General features: G+C 42.5%; 1 protein-coding gene across 1 annotated transcript in view; it reads left to right on the top strand.

Moving 5' to 3' along the window:
* Positions 1 to 18,562, top strand: part of TMEM63A (transmembrane protein 63A) — a 67,343-nt gene that overhangs the window by 30,563 nt on the left and 18,218 nt on the right. Inside the window, exons 6-13 of the mRNA XM_089685085.1 lie at positions 559 to 701; positions 3,094 to 3,145; positions 5,620 to 5,728; positions 7,934 to 8,004; positions 12,864 to 12,944; positions 15,504 to 15,627; positions 17,572 to 17,705; positions 17,901 to 18,038. Of these exons, the coding sequence (XP_089541211.1) occupies positions 559 to 701; positions 3,094 to 3,145; positions 5,620 to 5,728; positions 7,934 to 8,004; positions 12,864 to 12,944; positions 15,504 to 15,627; positions 17,572 to 17,705; positions 17,901 to 18,038 (852 nt within the window). The remainder of the gene's footprint in view (positions 1 to 558; positions 702 to 3,093; positions 3,146 to 5,619; positions 5,729 to 7,933; positions 8,005 to 12,863; positions 12,945 to 15,503; positions 15,628 to 17,571; positions 17,706 to 17,900; positions 18,039 to 18,562) is intronic.

Raw genomic sequence — 18,562 nt, 5'->3', positions numbered from 1 at the left:
TATTTGTTATTTCTGATTGTGCTTCTTCGGTAATGCCTGACTGATCCTGCCATTGTCTCACTTCCTAGTTACAAACTGACCAGTCTATGCATGGAAGCTGATCCGTGATAGAGTGCTCAGTTTGTGTCCTTTCTGATCCTGTTCAGGAATTACAGGCATGCTGTGCAAGCGCATTGCGTGCTTGTATCTTCCGTGGTCAGATTGTAGCCACGCCCACCCCGCCTCTCTTGGTGGACAGCGGCTTCCCCATCAGTGAAGCTTCTCTGTTGGTGCCCCTGAGTTGGTCACTCCCACCCGCAGGTCCATGATGCGCTAAAGGAAGAAATGTGATCATGTGACCTGCACCAAGAATCACTGTAAAATGGTATATAAGCGTTGTTCTTTATATTTATGTAAAGGTATAACAATACCTATTAGAATGTCTGTAAGGGTTGACTTGACTTCACAGCTACTTTATGGTAACAATGATGAAGAAAAATACATATGTACTGAAAACACATTTGATTATTGCAGCATGTTTTAAAACCCACAGAACTAACTCCCTTCCTCCCTCCATAGTGATGAAGACATCTATGAGCGATGCGGGGAAGATGCTTGTCACTACTTGTCTTTCCAGCGCCACATCATATGCTTCCTGGTTGTCGGCAATCTCCTGGCAATGCTTGCCATATTACCGGTTAATCTTTCTGGCAGTTTGCTTGGTAAGTATAGTCTGTGGGGAAGACCGCTTCCATGGCTGCAATAAAGCCACACTGCAAAGGGAAGAGATTTCTGGTGTCAGGGCCAATAATTGAAAGTGTATGTCCAGCCAAGGCAGACCCAAAGGTTCTGTCCTGTAAAAGTGCCATTAACCCAAAAGTCATTTTTTTTTTTTCTTTTAGAACAGCTTATTTTATCCTTTTTCCCAGGAAGCTTTGCCTGAATTCTTCATGTTTGAATCGACGTACTGTCAGGCGGAACTGCTAAACACCTGGCCACTGTGGTGCCCCTAAAAGACCACTCTTGATCTGAACTAACCATAGGTAGCTGGTGGGACCAACTCCTCCTCATGTGATAGCCAATCACAGTGGTCACATGATCGCCGATCCTTCCCACCCCTCGGGCATTTCATTTTTTTTTTTTTGAAAGGATGCCATGGCAAGAAGGGGTTAAGATGGCAGCACAGTGGCTAAATGGTTAGTACTTCCGCCTGGCAGTACTAGGGTCGTTGGTTCGAATCCTAGCCACGGCACCTCCTGCCTGGAGTTTGCATTTTCTCCCTGTGCCTGCGTGGGTTTCCTCCGGGTACCCTGGTTTCCTCCCACACTCCAAAGACATGCTGGTAGGTGAATTGGATCCTGTCTAAATTATCCCTAGTATGTGTATGTATGAATGTAAGTTAGGGACCTTAGATTATACGCCCCTTGAGGGCTAGGGACTGATGTGAATGTACAATATATACAGTAATACCTCGGTTTACGAATTTAATTTGTTCTGCAGGACTTTTCGTATAGTGAAAAATTCGTAAACCAAAACGCCTTTTCCCATAGGAATTCATTGAAAAGCAATTCATCCGTTCCGGAGGTCAGAAAAAAAGTAAACACTACTAAAATACCGCATGAGTTATTTTATCAAGTCATGCGGCATTTTAGTAGTGACAACCATGTGTTAATATTTCAGCTGTCAGTGGGGTTCCCCACTGACAGCTGAATGTAAAAGAATTGCTGGCTATTAAAAAAAATAATTTAAAAAATGGCGTGGGGTCCCCCCTCCCATCTGTACCAAGCCCTTCGGGTCTGGTATGGATTTTGAGGGGAACTCCCACGCCAAAATAAAAAAAAAATGGTGTGGGCCCCCCCCCCTCCAAAATCCATACCAAACCCTATATAAGTACCTGTAATAATAATTATCTTACCTCCTCAGTCAGAGAATAGAAGTGCAAACGGTGATAAACCAGCTCTGCTCTGAGAGATTTATTCACGGTGCAGGGTTGTGATGTGTAAAAACAGGCCAGATCGTAGGTAATAAACATACACCTATGTAATGTGAGGGCCTGCCTTACTGCATATGAATTAAATAGTTTAGGAAGGCTTTCAAGCTACATGGTTGTTGGTTGATGTAAAGAATGTTTTAAAGAGGGTGTACCATGTTTACTAAAAGTTTAAAGAATATATAAAAGCTTACAATGAACGTCTCCTATTTGCTGTCTTTTGGTTTCCTACTTATCCCATTGAAAACATTCTGTTATATCTGTTCAAAAAGTGTGTTATCCGAAGCCCTCTTTGTGGACTACAGAAGATTGCCCTCCCTGTTTTAGAGATCAGGAGAGAGGTAAGTGTCCTGTAGTCCTAAGCTTTGGTGACTTCCCTGCCATAGATACAGTACGCTGAGCGAGTGTTGTCACCCTAAGACAGGAAGTGTGCTACTAGCTGGATCATCAGGTTAAAAAAACTAAAGGGGAAGAAAAGGAATGCAGCAACCATTTATAAGGACTGTTGAGCTTTTTTTTTTTTTTTTTTTTTTTACATTCACTTTTTAAATGTTTATTTGTAAACCACAATTTTATACAAAACTCAAAAAGAAAGATTAAAACATTTGTTTAAGACATTGATAATAAAATTGTGTCACGCCCATTATAGTTTTTTTTTCTAAAGGCAAGTCCATTGGAAAATAGCATGCACCTATCTTTTTTTTTTTCTGACCTAACCAATCCCACTCTCCCCTTCTGAAGTTGCCTACCTCAACCAAAGAGCTGCAGTTCTGCTGTTTGTTTACATCCAGCACTACCAAGGGTCACAGTTGTGGATGCACCTGTGCATTACATCCCCATAGCCTTGTATGGGACATCTCTGATCATCTCCGGCCTCAGGCACAGTCCCCATGGGGAATAAATGCACAGGCTTAGCCAGGACAGTGAGAGTCTGGATGTAAACAAATTGCAGAACTTCAGCCAATGTGTGGAGGTGAGCTTCTGTGGAGGGGGAGGGTGGGTTAGGATAGGTCCAGGGATGAATGCATTGTATTTAATGTGCAGTTATCCTTCACATGCGGTCTTTACATATTTGTTTTATTATTTTTGTGGATTGAACTAAAGTGTTTCTCTTCCTCCAACAGACGCCGATCCTCTAAGCTTTGGGAGGACAACAATTGCTAACCTACAGCATGAGTGAGTGTTGGCTCATTTTACACCGGTTTCCCTTCAACAATCTTTTGGAGAATTTTGCAGTTGTAGAATAATGGTTGACCCTAAAGTACCTGTTTCATTTGTCCGTGCAGGGTAAAGCTAGTCACTCATGTTCATTTAAATTGGTTATTAAACCCAAAATCAAACATTTATTATATTGCAGTTTACCAATTCTTAGATGTGATGGCTGCATTAGTTTTCTTTTTTAGGGGTTCTCTTTTATTTTCACCTGTTTATCCTGCCAGTAAGTGTGGTGTTTTCCAGCAGAACTAGCTTTCCTGCAGATGTAGCAGTTACATGTTTTAGACAAACCACTTACCACTGATGGATGCTTACAATAATCCGCTTTTTTTAATTTATTTACTCAAAACCTTTATCCCAAAAGGGAAACAAATTTACTGTAACTTCTTAAAGTGTGAGCTGGCATTTGGCTTCAATATGGTTAGTGTATCTAAATCTGCTAGTACCTCCCCCAAGACTGATAATACTGCTGTTCATAAGTGTCTCTGTTGCTGCTTCATCCAGAGTGTAGGCATCTCTATACATGGTGTGTGTTACTGGCCAGATCACCAGGAAAACAGAGGGAAAAAGTAAAAAAAAAAGAAATCTAACACAACCACCACATCTGATAATTGGAAAGCTGCAATATATCACATTTTTTGGTTTGGGGTTTAATATTGCTTTAACACAGGGGTGCCCAGCCTTTTGAAGTGCGAAGGTCACTAGGTGATTTGGTATCCAGTAGCAGACCACAATGAAATGAAATGGTTCAGAATTCCAAATTTTTTATTTTAAATAGCATAATGAACATTTTCCTCCTGCAGCTGCAGGAGGGAGGGGAGGAGAAGCTGGCTTTCAGGGCTTGCAGGAGGAAAATGGAGAGCATTGGTTCCTGTATATGTTGCTCTCGCCACCCCTTCTGGCCAAGTAAAAGAGAAATGTGACAGGCCATGTGGGCCCCATGGTGCGGGGTCACCATTGCCACCCCTGATGCTACACCAATGGTTGGGGGTGTGTGTAAAAACATGTATCAACTATGGGGCTTTAATACTCCCCAAACTGCAAATGTAAACCAGCCTCTACTGTCCTGAGCCCCCCTATAAGGCTGCTTTCACACTGATGTGCTGCTGTGTAGTGCAGTGCTGCTGTGTAGTGCAGTGCACCTGCGGGTTAGCTGCGCTTTGCCATAGACTTCTATTATATCTTGCAAGTGTGGAACACTTTCTGAAAGTGCACCAAAACTCCTGCATTCTGGAGTTTTGGTGCTCTTTCAGGAAGCGCATCAACCCAGCAGGGTAAAAATAGAAGTGCGCTTCCCTGGTTTGAGGTGAAGGGCCAAATCTGAGCACTCCGAGGGCCACAGGTTGAGCACCTCTGCTTTAAAATATTTTATGCATATTATTCCCTTCTTTGTGTGGACATAAAACTCCAAGATGGCTCAAACTCAGAGCTATCATTAAAGTTACACTAGTATTCCCCTTTGCTTCTTCCATTTGCATCTTCATAAATAGTTATGTAAGGAGATGAGGGGTGTGGCAGAGGAGCTGGAGCAGCACAGAGGGTAATTAGAAACTCCCAGAAGAGGAGAGGGCTGTGACTTGCAAGAGGGTAGTGGGCTGTATTAGGGAATATACTTTTCCTGAAGAAGGCAAACTTTCTAGGCACATTTCAAGTGAATAAAATATAGTTTATGGAAAGGCTATGGGCTCCTTCCCCGGCCCCCTGTAACTGTATTAGGCCAATCATGAGGCACCTAGCTGTGTCAAATGAGAGAGGGGGATTGAGAATTGGAATAGGGCCCCTTTCACATGGGGCAGATCCGCTTTGCTCAGCAGGGGATCCTTCCACCGATCCCCTGCTGATCACTGCAGGGCAAGCAGATGACAGTTCCGTGTCCGCTCAGTTTATGCAGAGTGGCCATTGACCAAGCCCGCTCTGCCTTCATCTGATCAATCCGATCTGCCTTCATGGAGGACAACAGTTCTTCCACTTTTTTGTTTTTAGCGGACCGGATCAGATCGGAGGTATGCTTGTGTAAACGAACACAAGTCTCCTTGAACCTGCTGATCCATAGAGATGACTGGAACATTTGTTCAGGTCTGTCTGGAAAAACTGACAGTCAGACCTGATGGGAATGGACATGTGAAAGGGGCCTAATCCCTTCTGCTCCATATGCAGGCTGGTTATCAAGACGTAATATGAATTCAGAATCAGTGGAGTGGTAAGTGTGGAACAGAAGTCTAGATCACAAGACTAACTTAACCAAATTACAAATCTATTAGAAGATATTACAATCAACACATGTATTTCATCTGGGTTATTGGTTGTTTTCTTGTAGGTATACTTCAAAGGAATATTACCTTTATATAAGCATCTTATGTCAAGACAGAAATGTGTGTGTTTCCATAGATTATGTTTTATAAATTGCTGATCACTTGCTGTATTTCTGTTTGCAGTGACAACCTCTTGTGGCTTCATACAGTTATCGGAGTGGTCTTTCTGATTATCATAGTCTTCCTCATGAGACATCATACATCTGCCATCAAGTACAAGGATGAAGATACGGTATGTGCAGAATCGGTGCTGGGTAATGGAGTTTTCCATCGATTGTTGACCTCCCAGATTTTTATCCATCAGCATAAATCTCCAGCAGTGTGATTCACGCCTGAAGTATATCAGCTTGAGAGAGCCATGATGTTTTTTACATGCAATAAAAGAGCTAATTTTATATTACTATGAAGACCTCTGTGCAATTCACTTTTGCTGGATAAAATGTTATAGTTGTCGCAAGAACAGGAGGTGAAGGGGAATCTTGCAACGGGGACACCTGTTCACTTTAATTTGTCTAAGAAGGGATTTACTCACTTTTTTCTTGATGTAGCTCTGGGACAGGAAATGAGGTGACATTTCTGATAGACAGAAAAAGTAGCTAAAAAAACAGCATCCTAATCTATAGAAAAATTAAAAGAAATTTAAAAATGATCTAACTTTTCCCTACAGGGAAAAGTTCCAGTTATTTTTAAAAATGTTTCACCAACAATAGATAAATGTACAGAACACATTTGGGGGGATTCAAGAAGGCATTTTATGTGCTTTTTCTAGGGGCATGTATGTAGTTGGAAGCCTTATGTCAAAGTCAGGAAACCTGTGCACCAATTTCATTATTAGTGCTGGTGTATACGACAACTTTGTGTAATTTTTATTTGCCCTGTTGTGACAAATTCCTAAAGAAATTCTGCCATATTGGTGATTGAGAAAGTGGAGGTAAATAAGACCTCTTCCATGTTGGACTAAATTGCGTCAGTTGTGCAAGCATCTGAGAGGACAGAGTAGAATGTTACCGGCACACCAAGGATCTTAAATATGGGTCTAAAAAGGCTTTAATAAAGGCTTACATGGTTACAGCAAGGCAATGTTTCAGAGTATCGCAGGACCTCTTCATCAGGAATGTGTAAGCATCTGTCTGCACCAAAATACACCTAAGACTATTCTGCGCCAGACTCATGTAAACCTTGCTGACATGTACAGGAATCTTTTGCAAGTTGTGAAATTCATCACATTACTGTGAGACGTATTTCTAATGAGTATCTAAGATTGTCTGTGCTGCTTCCCAGAGGCAGAAAAGTTCATGTGGAGCATTGGGTGGAGCAGAGGAAAAGTATGTATGTTGTAAAGATGAAGGCAGGCACTGGGGTTGAGCTGAGGGTTCTGTAGAGAGGTCAGATGCCAATGTAGTAGCTAGGTGTTAACACAGTTGGATTGGTTCTGTTGCTGCAGAAGGTGGTGTTGGTGCTGCACATTATGCCATTTAGGGCAGAGCTGGATTAAGGGCTAGCTTAATTTATTACACCAAGTTACATGTTCTAACCATATTGGGGTGTAACAGGGTACCAAGTGGACCCCCTTGCCCCAGAATGTCTCCACAGCAATGCAGACACTTGAAAATGGCACCCAAGAGTCATTGAATGTTAGATCAAAAAAGAAAGTCCTGAGCCATTGGTAAAGCTTAGGTAAAGTGTATTAATCAGCCAGCTTGTTTTGAAAGTTCTAGTGGTATCCCATAATCAGAGCTTGAAATTGGAGAAAGTCAGACTACTAGAGATTTAACTTCTTGTGGAAGTACACCGGATGAAACACTCTTGTTGTTGAATCTGCATACATTTCCGTCTTCATTAGTCTGCAGATGATCTCTAAATATTTAAAATGCATATGGAGGGGGTTTGCCAGAACCATCAAGAAACATTTCCTGATATATGGATACATGATGTGTGTGTGTGTATATACATATATATCTATATAAATAAAATCATAGGATCTACAGGTGCACCGGTAGGCAGCAAAATGATACTGGAGTTTGCTCTGCAGCAAAAGCATCTTAAAGTGAAAGTTTGAACTTGAAGTTGATTTTTCTTATATTTTGCCCTCCTTAGAACCCCCCCCCCCCCTCAAAAGACGTGATTACATTTTAAATGTCATAGCTCGGTCTCTTTGCTTCACTATGCAGTGTAGGCAGGTCATGGCTTGTGGAAGGGGGCGGCAGGATGCTATTCGTAGCTTCCTTAAATCATCACAGCACCCTGCTTTAGTACTCTGCTAATTTTAACAATGATTGCCCTTTATCCACAGACCTCAGTGTCTTGTTCTCAGTGATGTGGAGCATCAAGAGCATTGGGTGTGACACCAGGAGTATAAAAAATAGTTTGACTTCTAATAAATGTTGCAAGTGCCTAGATTATTACATTTGTATTACATTTATGTTTTTTTTGACAGGTGAAACAGACGTTGTTTGTCACAGGACTGCCACGCCATGCCAAAAGGGACTCTATCAAGAAACACTTTACGTATGTGAGGAATGGTGTCTACGTGGATTAAATGATACTAAGAGGTTATCTGCTTTGTGCAAGGATATTGCACAGAGCTGTGACTTACCTACTCTTTCTCAGTCCCCTGCCGGCACATACTGCTTCTCCTTCCTGTGATTCCCCCTCAGCAAGATTTGTACTGAGGGGATACCCCGTGTGGGCGTGCTCCCGGGCTGGACTGTGCATCCATAGATGCATGCAGCGCAGCTGTGCTCCCTCCTCGCAGGATTTGACTGACAGCAGCAGGAGCCTATGGGAATGATTTACTAAAACTGGACAATGCAAAATCGGGTGCAGCTGTGCATAGAAACCAATCAGCTTTCCAGTTTTTTGTTTTTGTCAAAGCTTAATAAAAGCTGTTAGAAGCCTATTACCTACCATGCACAGCTGCACCAAATTTTTCACTCTGAGTCAGGGGTGTGAAAAGTTTTGAAAAAACTACTTGTCCAGGGACTAAATTGGTGCTCAAATCTACTTGTCCCTAATGGCAATCTACTTGTCCTGATAAAAAATAAATACATTTTAACCAAAACTGTATTTAAATCAGAGGTGATATTAGGAATGTTGGGGCTTTTAAAAACAAAAGGGGCTTTATGGCAACTTAAACGTTTAATATTTTTACCGTTGCTCTGTTTATCTCCTCCTCCCCTCCCCGCCTGTCTCCAGCACCGCACCCGGGGACTAGCAGGGAGGGGAGACACCTTGCAGTGTAATAAGCATTGATTGGCTGCTCCTCAGGAAAGGGTGCGTCAGGGCTTATCCTTTATCATTTTCGGCCTGAAGATTACATAAAACCCCCAAACATTATATATTTTCTGAAAGCAGAGACCCTAGAGAATAAAATATTGGTAGTTCCAATTTTTTATGTCGCATAATATTACCGTAACATTTCAGTAAAAAATACAAGTAGGTTAATTTTAGGGCACAAAAAAGCAATAAATTACCCTATTTTTTGTAAAATATAAAAGATGAGGTTGCAGCGAATAAATAGATATCCAACTTATCAAACCTTAAATTTGTGTGCGCTCATGATATGGCGACGAACTTCAGGACCCCATATTTTCTATAGGTCAACACTTTTTTAAAGCTCCTTTATAGGTCATCAGTATAGTGTTACAGAGAAGGTCTGGTGCTAGAATTATTGCTCTCATTCTGGCGTGTACGGCGATGTGTAACGTGTATCGCAATTGACGCAAATCATGCGTAGGCGTCCCAGCGTGTGCTTTTACATTTGTACGTGCGTATATGTGGGGGTGGGCCTCAATTTTGGGGGCGATGGTATGTGCTTGGGTGTAACTTTCATTTTTTACAATACAAAAAAACTTTTTTTTAATCACATAGGGGACAAAAACTACCTACCTGGTGCCCGGAACTACATGTCCCGGGTGTCGGGCGATAGGAATCGAACATCCTTGGACTCTCCAGTTTTAGCAAATCAACCTCTATGGTTTCTGCTGCTGTCTGTGTCTCCTGTGAAAGCAGGAAGAGGGAGCAGCATTGCTGCAGCCTGAACAGAGAGAAGCCAGGTAAAGGGATGGGGGGAGGAATAGTTAATGGGGTGTTTTTTACTTTAATGCAGGGAATGCATTAAGGTAAATAGCGTTTTAACTGTAGATGCACTTTAAAGTATAGGTTCACCTTTTAGTAATAACAAATGCTAATTTTTTGCAGGTAAAAAAATGCATTTATTATTTTTGTCTGCAGGAGCCTGGAAAGCATTGCACCTGCGATCAGCTGCCATGCAGGTCTCCTGCAGATCTGTCAGAACACCTGACTGATCGTACAAGATGTACAGGCAAGCAGGTATACTGACAGGAAGAATCCGTGAACTACCACAGCTCTCCACAGTGCTGTTGTAGTTCATTGAGGACTACAAGCTGACACCCACTAAGGCTGCTGGGACTTGTAGTCTCTTATTCACAGAATGCTGTGAATGCATGACGCAGGCAGAGCCCCGCACGTTTTTTTTTTTTTACACTTGACAGCTAGTGGGAAGGGGGAAGAAGATCCCCTGCTATCTGTCAAAGCAGGGATAGGGGGGAGCGGGGCCAGTCTGATGATAACCCTGAATATGGGTGTAACATATTACAAAAGGTGAACTTATCCTTTAAGCCTCCTGGGGAATTTTGATTGAACTTGGAGGTTGCAGCTTACTTTGTTCCCCCTCACACATTGCTGTCAGAGCCTGCCAAAATTTGCTAGCTTGCGGGTGAAGGGGGTGGGTGGTCATGTGGTACATTCATCTCTTCCATGTGACAGCGCTTGAGCGCCCTGTTAGCAGGCCTGAGCACAGTCACTTGGGAATGTTTGGGCCCCAGGGCAGCCAATGTTTTGGCCCTCATTCAGTCTCCTCCCACTCTCACTGCTTGAAAGTTGATTCTGAATGCAGAGAGTGCTAATACTCCTTAAAAAAAATCCATTACAGATTTGTAGACTAGAGTAATACTCTTGAAATATCACCGGAAGAGTAAAACAATATGAAAAACTAATAGAGCGTTAAGTTGTCTTCTATTTTTTTTTTCTATCCTCTCTTAATTGGTAAGGAATAAAAATAATTTTTTGGGGTCCTTACCATTAAAAAAAAAATAAATAGACTTCTAATAGAAGGTGCACATGCACAGCTTAACTTCAAGCAAACTGTTAAATACGCAAATGAATTACCTATAAGGGAGCATTTTGTATCTTCCATTTGTATTGCTGTCCATCCTGCCTTGAGTTTTACATAGCTCTACCATCCAGTACAGTCACCATGTCTGGCAGGGCAGGGACCCGGATTGTTCTCTGGTGAATTTAAAGTGATTGTAAAGTCTTAAATGTTAATTTTTAAAATAACAAAGGGGTTTATACTTCCCTGCTCTGTGCAATTGAATTGCACAGAGCGGCCCCAATCCTTGTCTTCTGAGGTATCTTGCCAGCGTTCCTTGCTCCTCCTCTTCCTGATGTGCCGCCATAGGAAGGTGTTTCCTATTGTGGCACGTCCGCGTCTGAGCCATGCTAGCTGTGTCCATAGACGCAGACAATGAGGCTCGTCCCCGCCCCCCACTCCCTCTTCACAGGATTTGACTAACAGCAGCAGGAACCAATGGCTCCCGCTACTCTCAGAAAAGCCTGTGAGAGCGAGGAGACAGCCTCTGCTCTCGTGCACTTTGCTGGATTGAAATTGGACTCAGGTGTGTGTTAGTGGGAGGGAGGAGGCAATACTTTAAACATTTTTTTTAACCTAATGCATGGAATGTATTAAGTTAAATGTTGAGTCTTTAGAACCACTCTAAGCAACACATACAGATCTTGTCCCTCCCCCAGCCAGTAGTAAAAGAAACAGCATCACACTTATGAGCTCATCTGTGTCACTCTGCTCTTTCCTCCTGTCTGCATGCTACTTGCACTACAGCACAGCGCTGGTTCATCCTCTCCCAGTCTAAGCTGTGCTGTACAGGGACTACAAGAGGTTGATATCAGATCAAGTTCAGATACTTATGGTGCTTGCAGTAATAAAACATACATTTCATGTATTAAAGTGTTACTAAACTCTCAACAGTAAAATCAGTCTGTATATGCAGTAAAGCATGCTTGTTATATTCACTGTGGAACCTAAGGGGTTAATCCTCTGCATTGTGTAAAAAGGCTTGTCACCTGTGATCCTCACCTACTTCCACAGTCCCCAATCCCATCTGCTGATAGTACATAGCCATAGGTGGCACTCTGCACATGCTCAATTTGATGTGCATTGCTAGAGAGGTTTCTTTTTTTTTGGGAAGGGTGCACAGGGCCAATCAGCATTGTTCAGACAGAGGGTCAGGGGCCATGCAGCAACATAGGACAGTCAGAGGAGAGTGAAAACTCATCCTACAAGATTAACCACTGCTTGGCCAGACCCTGATAGAAGTCACAAGTCTTTTTAATTATGCAGCTTTCAATAAAGCTGGTGATCCTGCCACAAACATCCTGTTGGCACTTTTTGTTGTAGAGATGACAATACTCTTTTCCTGTCTCCCGTTGTCACCCTGCTGTGCTGCTTGTTAAAGCTGAACTCAAGGCATATAAAAAGGCCACACAACAATGTAGTTCTGTAATTAATTAATGATGATTCAATAAATATTTTTTTTTACAATACAAGCAGTGTAAGTACCTGAATTTTCTTGGTGTCAGCCTCTTGCAATCTCTGTACAGCAGCTTAATGTGTGAGAGAAAGTAGTAGCACAAGGAGCCAATCGGTCCATATGCTGACACCAAGTATGCTGATAGGAGTCAAAAACAGAGTGACAGATGAGCTCATCACTGTGCTGCTTCTTCTTTCACCATCCAGTCACAGGCTGGTGTAGGGTCCGGGACAACCTGGGCTTAGAGGAAGTTGGTTGACTCTGGCCATCAGACTGGGGACATCTAGTAGCAGGAAAAAAATTACTGCAGAAGAAATCCATGAATTGAAGGTAAATATTGCAGGTAAAGCTGTTCTTTTTTTATCTTGTTATTTTGGGCTAGAATTTTGTGTTAAGCAGCACTGAGTTGCAAAAGAGGATAATAGATGGCAAATACAAAAAATTCCAAATGTGGCCAAAAGCTAAATGTCATCCATTGAAGTAAAATCAACAGGCCCCCCTTTGCCACCACAAGCTGCAGCACAGACTGACACTGGTACCTGGTGGCGCATACCTGGCCTGGACCCTCAGCAGAAGTTTTCTTGGGGGTTAAAGAGTTGCAGCAATGTGTTCATGTTGTAGAACTATCCTTGTATAGACAATATAATTGCTTCTATTCCAATGTTTGAAATATAAACTGGAGAACATGTGCTATAGTTAAATCAGTTTAAAACTGACAACCTTATTTGTCTGTTTTAGTGAGGCGTATCCCACTTGTCGAGTGATCGAAGTCTACTTGTGCTACGATGTCTCTACAGTAATCTGGATCAACACAGAGAGGTAATGTATGTAAGAAATATACAATAAATCTCTACTTAATGGGTTACCTTTTTTCCCTCATCACTTACTTTAGTATCTTGAGAATTTTATTAATACCTCTGTCTCAATTCCTAGCTCTGCCCACACACCCGCAAGGGGTGTAATCATGCTACTCCTGTGTAGTTCTGAGCCAAGATAACCATTGCACACAATGCAGTTTTATTCACATTCTTCTTTAATAATATGTTTAGCTGATTTAAACTGCTGTAATCATGTGTAAGTATTTCTGGTACTGATGCAGATCCCAGTTTAGTGTACTGAAGGTACTGATGCAGCTCACAGTCTAGTGTACTGGTGGTACTGATGCAACTCACAGTCTAGTGTACTGGTGGTACTGATGCAACTCACAGTCTCGTGTACTGGTGGTACTGATGCAGCTCACAGACAAGTGTACTGGTGGTACTGATGCAACTCACATTCTTGTGTACTGGTGGTACTGATGCAGCTCACAGACAAGTGTACTGGTGGTACTGATGCAACTCACAGTCTAGTGTACTGGTGGTACTGATGCAGCTCACAGACAAGTGTACTGGTGGTACTGATGCAACTCACAGTCTAGTGTACTGGTGGTACTGATGCAGCTCACAGTCTAGTGTACTGGTGGTACTGATGCAACTCACAGTCTAGTGTACTGGTGGTACTGATGCAGCTCCCAGCCTAGAATACTGCTGATACTAATGCAGCTCACATACATGTACTGGTGGTACTGATGCAGCCAACAGTCTAGTGTACTAGTGGTACTGATGCAGCTCCCAGCCTACTATACTGGTGGTACTGATGCAGCTCACAGACAAGTGTACTGGTGGTACTGATGCAACTCACAGCCTAGTGTACTGGTGGTACTGATGCAACTCACATACTAGTGTACTGGTGGTACTGATGCAACTCACATACTAGTGTACTGGTGGTACTGATGCAACTCACAGCCTAGTGTACTGGTGGTACTGATGCAACTCACAGCCTAGTGTACTGGTGGTACTGATGCAACTCACAGCCTAGTGTACTGGTGGTACTGATGCAACTCACAGCCTAGTGTACTGGTGGTACTGATGCAACTCACAGCCTAGTGTACTGGTGGTACTGATGCAGGCAACAGCTTAGTATACTGGTGGTACTGATACAACTCCCAGCCTAGTGTACAGTTGTTACTGATGCAGCCAACAGCCTAGTATACTGGTGGTACTGATACAGCCTAGTATACTGGTGGTACTGATGCAGCCAACAGCCTAATATACTGGGGATACTGATACAACTCCCAGCCTAGTGTACTGGTGGTACTGATGAAGCCAACAGCCTAGTATACTGGTGGTACTGATGCAACTCGCATACTAGTGTACTGGTGGTACTGATTAAGCCAACAGCCTAGTATACTGGTGGTACTGATGCAACTCACATACTAGTGTACTGGTGGTACTGATGCAGCCAACAGCCTACTATACTGGTGGTACTGATGCAACTCACATACTAGTGTACTTGTGGTACTGATGCAACTCACAGCCTAGTGTACTGGTGGTACTGATGCAACTCACAGCCTAGTGTACTGGTGGTACTGATGCAACTCACAGCCTAGTGTACTGGTGGTACTGATGCAGCCAACAGCCTAGTGTACTGGTGATACTGATGCAGCTTACAGGCAAACATAAAGTGTTAAACAAATCTGCCGCAGGATCAACAGGTAGGTAAAGTTATACAGGGGGGAGCTGAGAAAAAGAAAAACGTCTGGGTAATTACTGGTGACATACTGCATCCAGCATGTCATTTTGAATTTTGCACGGAGTTCACCTTAGGCAACTTGTGCTAGTGACTAGGGATGTACCAATACTGATACCGGTATCGGTGCTGATACCGAGTATTTTCAGGAGAAACCGATACTTTGTGGTGCGATTTGCATCAATACAAATTGCAAAGAATAGCATACAATTTGAATAGGAATGATATACCTGTCCAAATCGCATGCGGTTTCCCCACTTGTCATAGCCTGAGTTCACCCAGGAGCGGTGCTGGAAACCTCCCTGCACCGATCCCATGCTGAGCTGAGAGTGGCAGAGAAGGCGTGTGGGGATGAATACCTTGGTAGCAGATGCTCTGAATTCTCAGCTGTAGCAGAGGAGAGAAAGCCGCGGGGATTTTAAATCCCCACGGCTTTCTCTCCTCTCCTTGTAATGATGACAGTCCGGGCTAGAGGACTTTGGTCAGCTCCATCACATAGATGGTGCTAACCAGTCAGGAGCTGTCTAGCCCATACTGTCTTCCCTGCAAGGAGAGGAGAAAAAAGCCGTGGATTTCAAATCCCCAAACCTGTAAAGCCGCTTTCTCTCCTCTCCTTGCAGGGATGACAGTATGGCTTGATGGCTTCTGATTGGTCAGCACCGTCCATGTAGGAGTTGTCAGACCTCTGCAGAAAGAGCAAGAGTTCCTTGCTTTATATTAGCAGAGGACAGGCTTTTCTACTCAATCTGTAGCTGCTTTCCCAACAAAAACAAACTCTGAGACTTTTTTTCTTTTTTATCTCATCCCCAGGAGGAAAGCTGAAAAGAGTCTGGGTTATTACAATGATCTCCTCAACAAAACTGGAGTGCATGCATTAATAAACCCAAAGCCTTGTGGGCAGTTCTGCTGCTGTGTGGTGTCCGGGTGTGAGAGGGTATGTACAGAGATTTTTTCTTAATTTTTTCATTTAAAGGGTCCATCCTTTCAAAATTATTATTTTAGATTTGGATGGAATCTAGCAAGGTGAACATCCTACTGACTTGTTATATGTGTTTCCTTTAGAAAAGATCGAACTGTGTCTTCTTTACCTACATATTTTTGGTGCATATCATTTTTACCTATATTATAAAGTGCCTTGAAAAAGTATTCATACCCCTTGAAATTTTCCACATTTTGTCATGTTACAACCAGAAACATAAATGTATTTTATTAGGATTTTATGTGATAGACCAACACAAAGTGGCATATAATTGTGAAGTGGAAGGAAAATGATAAACGGTATTCAAAATCTATTACAAAAGTGTGCCGTGCATTTGTATTCAGCCCCCCAGAGTCAATATTTTGTAGAACCACCTTTTGCTGCAATTCCATCTGCAAGTCTTTTTGTGGATGTCTCTACCAGCTTTGCACATCTAGAGAGAGACATTTTTGCCCATTCTTCTTTGCAAAATAGCTTAAGCTCTGTCAGATTGGATGGGGAGCGCCTGTGAACAGCAATTTTCAAGTCTTGCCACAGATTCTCAATTGGATTTAGGTCTGGACTTTGGGCCATTCTAACACATGAATATTCTTTGATCTAAACCATTCCATTGTAGCTCTGGCTGTATGTTTAGGGTTGTCGTCCTGCTGGAAGGTGAACCTCCACTCCAGTCTCAAGTCTTTGCAGACTCTAACAGGTTTTCTTCTACAATTGCCCTGTATTTGGCTCCATCCATCTTCCCATCAACTCTGACCAGCTTCGCTGTCCCTGCTGAAGAAAAGCATCCCCATAACATGATGCTGCCACCACCATGTTTCACTATGGAGATAGTGTGTTCGGGGTGATGTGCATTGTTTTCGCCACACATAGCTTTTTTTCTTTTAGGCCAAAAAGTTTAATTTTGGCCTCATCTGACCAGAGCACCTTCTTCCACATGTTTGCTGTGTTCCCCACATGGCTTCCCGCAAACTGCAGATGGGACTTTTTATGGATTTCTTTCAACAATGGCTTTCTTCTTGCCGCTCTTCCATAAAGGCCAGATTTGTGCAGTACACGACTAATAGTTGTCCTGTGCACAGATTCTCCCACCTGAGCTGTGGACCCTGGCTATTCCTATGACACTGCTCCTGTCTCTTTCCCTGGCTACCTGGCTTGCTCTGGTGCACGCCTGGCGATCTACAAAACTCTGCTTGTTACTACTGTGCCTGAATCAGAAGATCATCAGTCTTCCAAGGTCATCATCTGCAAGAGTTGCAAACAAAAGCTTGAAAGAAGTCAGTTTCTGCTGTAATTTCTCTTTAGAAAACTCATACTACTCTGTGATATACTGTATGACCAACAGTCTGTGAATGCCAGACCATCACACCTATATGAGCTTGTGTAACATCTCATTTCAAATTCATGGGCTTTATTATGGAGTGATCCTTTGCAGCTATAACAGCCACCACTGTTATGGGAATGCTTTTCCCAAGAGTTCAGAGTGTGTCTTTGGGAATTTGTGCCCATTCAGCCTAAACAGAATTTGTGAAGACGGGTGCTGATGTTCCACAAGAAGACCTCTCTCTCAATTGGTATTCCAATTCATCCCAAACGTGTTTGGTAGGGTTGAGGTCAGAGCTGTGTGCAGGCCACTCAAGTTCCTCCACATCAGCTCATCACACTATGTCTATGGATCTGGTTTTGAATACTGAACTTCATAATCTGGAGGGGTACCCACATATTTGTGGAAATAAATGTGTACATGTGTCATGGTTTAACCTCATATTACATGTTTATTTGTAAAATAAAGATTGTACATAAATATTTGGAAAAATTAATGCACATCATTCAGCTTTGTATCTACAGCAAGATACACTTTGGAACAATTGATGTCTATAATGCTATGCCTTTTCCACATAGGAGGACGCTATTGAATATTACACAAGAATGAGAGATACGCTGCTGGAAGAATACACAGAAAATATGGAGATAGTACGAAATGCGCCACTTGGTATGGCCTTCATCACATTCTCTGACAAGTCAATGGCAACTTTGTAAGTATTTTACACATTGCATGCAAAACATGTTGGAAATTAAGAGAGTTGTTTGTGATTGATCAGTCTCAACTTACAAATTTATGTTTCTGCCTTAAAAATGATAATTCTCTGCTTGCCTTATTTATCCAAAATGTAAAAATTTTCATTTCCATATTGTAACTTTTGTTGAAACCTTGTTTTTTTTATCCTTAGTATCCTGAAAGATTTCAATGCTGTCAAGTGTCACGGATACAAATGTTCCACCCAGCCCCAACCATCAAGTCTTAGCAGTCAGCTTTCTGCCTTGCAGTGGTCTGTCTCCTATGCCACCTACCCAGAGAATATCTCCTGGTACGTTGAATTTTATAAATGACAGACACGCCTGCTGTACTCTGAAAGATCCAGAAACAGTTGTAATCCTTGGAATCTGAGCACACAATTCAGCTACTCTGGCAGCCTCTCCACTTTAGGTGGTTCAAGCACAACAATAAATTACCCACGAACAAACCAGCAAATAGTGAAATACCAACCAAATTTAACCAGTAAAAACAACCTGCATTTAATCCCGAAGTGTTTCATCAGAAATATGACTTCCATTAAGCGGTAGTAAACCCTGCTTGATTGCTTGTAGCTACAGGGAAGCTTATAATAAGGCGTGCAATACAAGTGCACTGTTTAAGATATAGTCACTATTTCTGCAGCTGGTGACATCACCCCCATATACGCACTGCGCTCTCGAACGGCATACGAAGTATGCTGTCCATTCAGAGTGCTGTGCTGCCATCATGTTTCCCATGTGCATGTGTGGGAGTGACATCATGGCTCAGCCATTCAAATGGCCGGAGTCCATGAACACAGAAGGAAGACCGGGTGAA

This window comes from Staurois parvus, unplaced genomic scaffold (genome assembly GCF_062004578.1).
Source record: "Staurois parvus isolate SC_StPar_1 unplaced genomic scaffold, SC_StPar_1.0 ptg000362l, whole genome shotgun sequence".
In the NCBI taxonomy this organism is placed as follows: domain Eukaryota; kingdom Metazoa; phylum Chordata; class Amphibia; order Anura; family Ranidae; genus Staurois; species Staurois parvus.
This window is presented reverse-complemented; position numbering and strand designations above follow the sequence as displayed.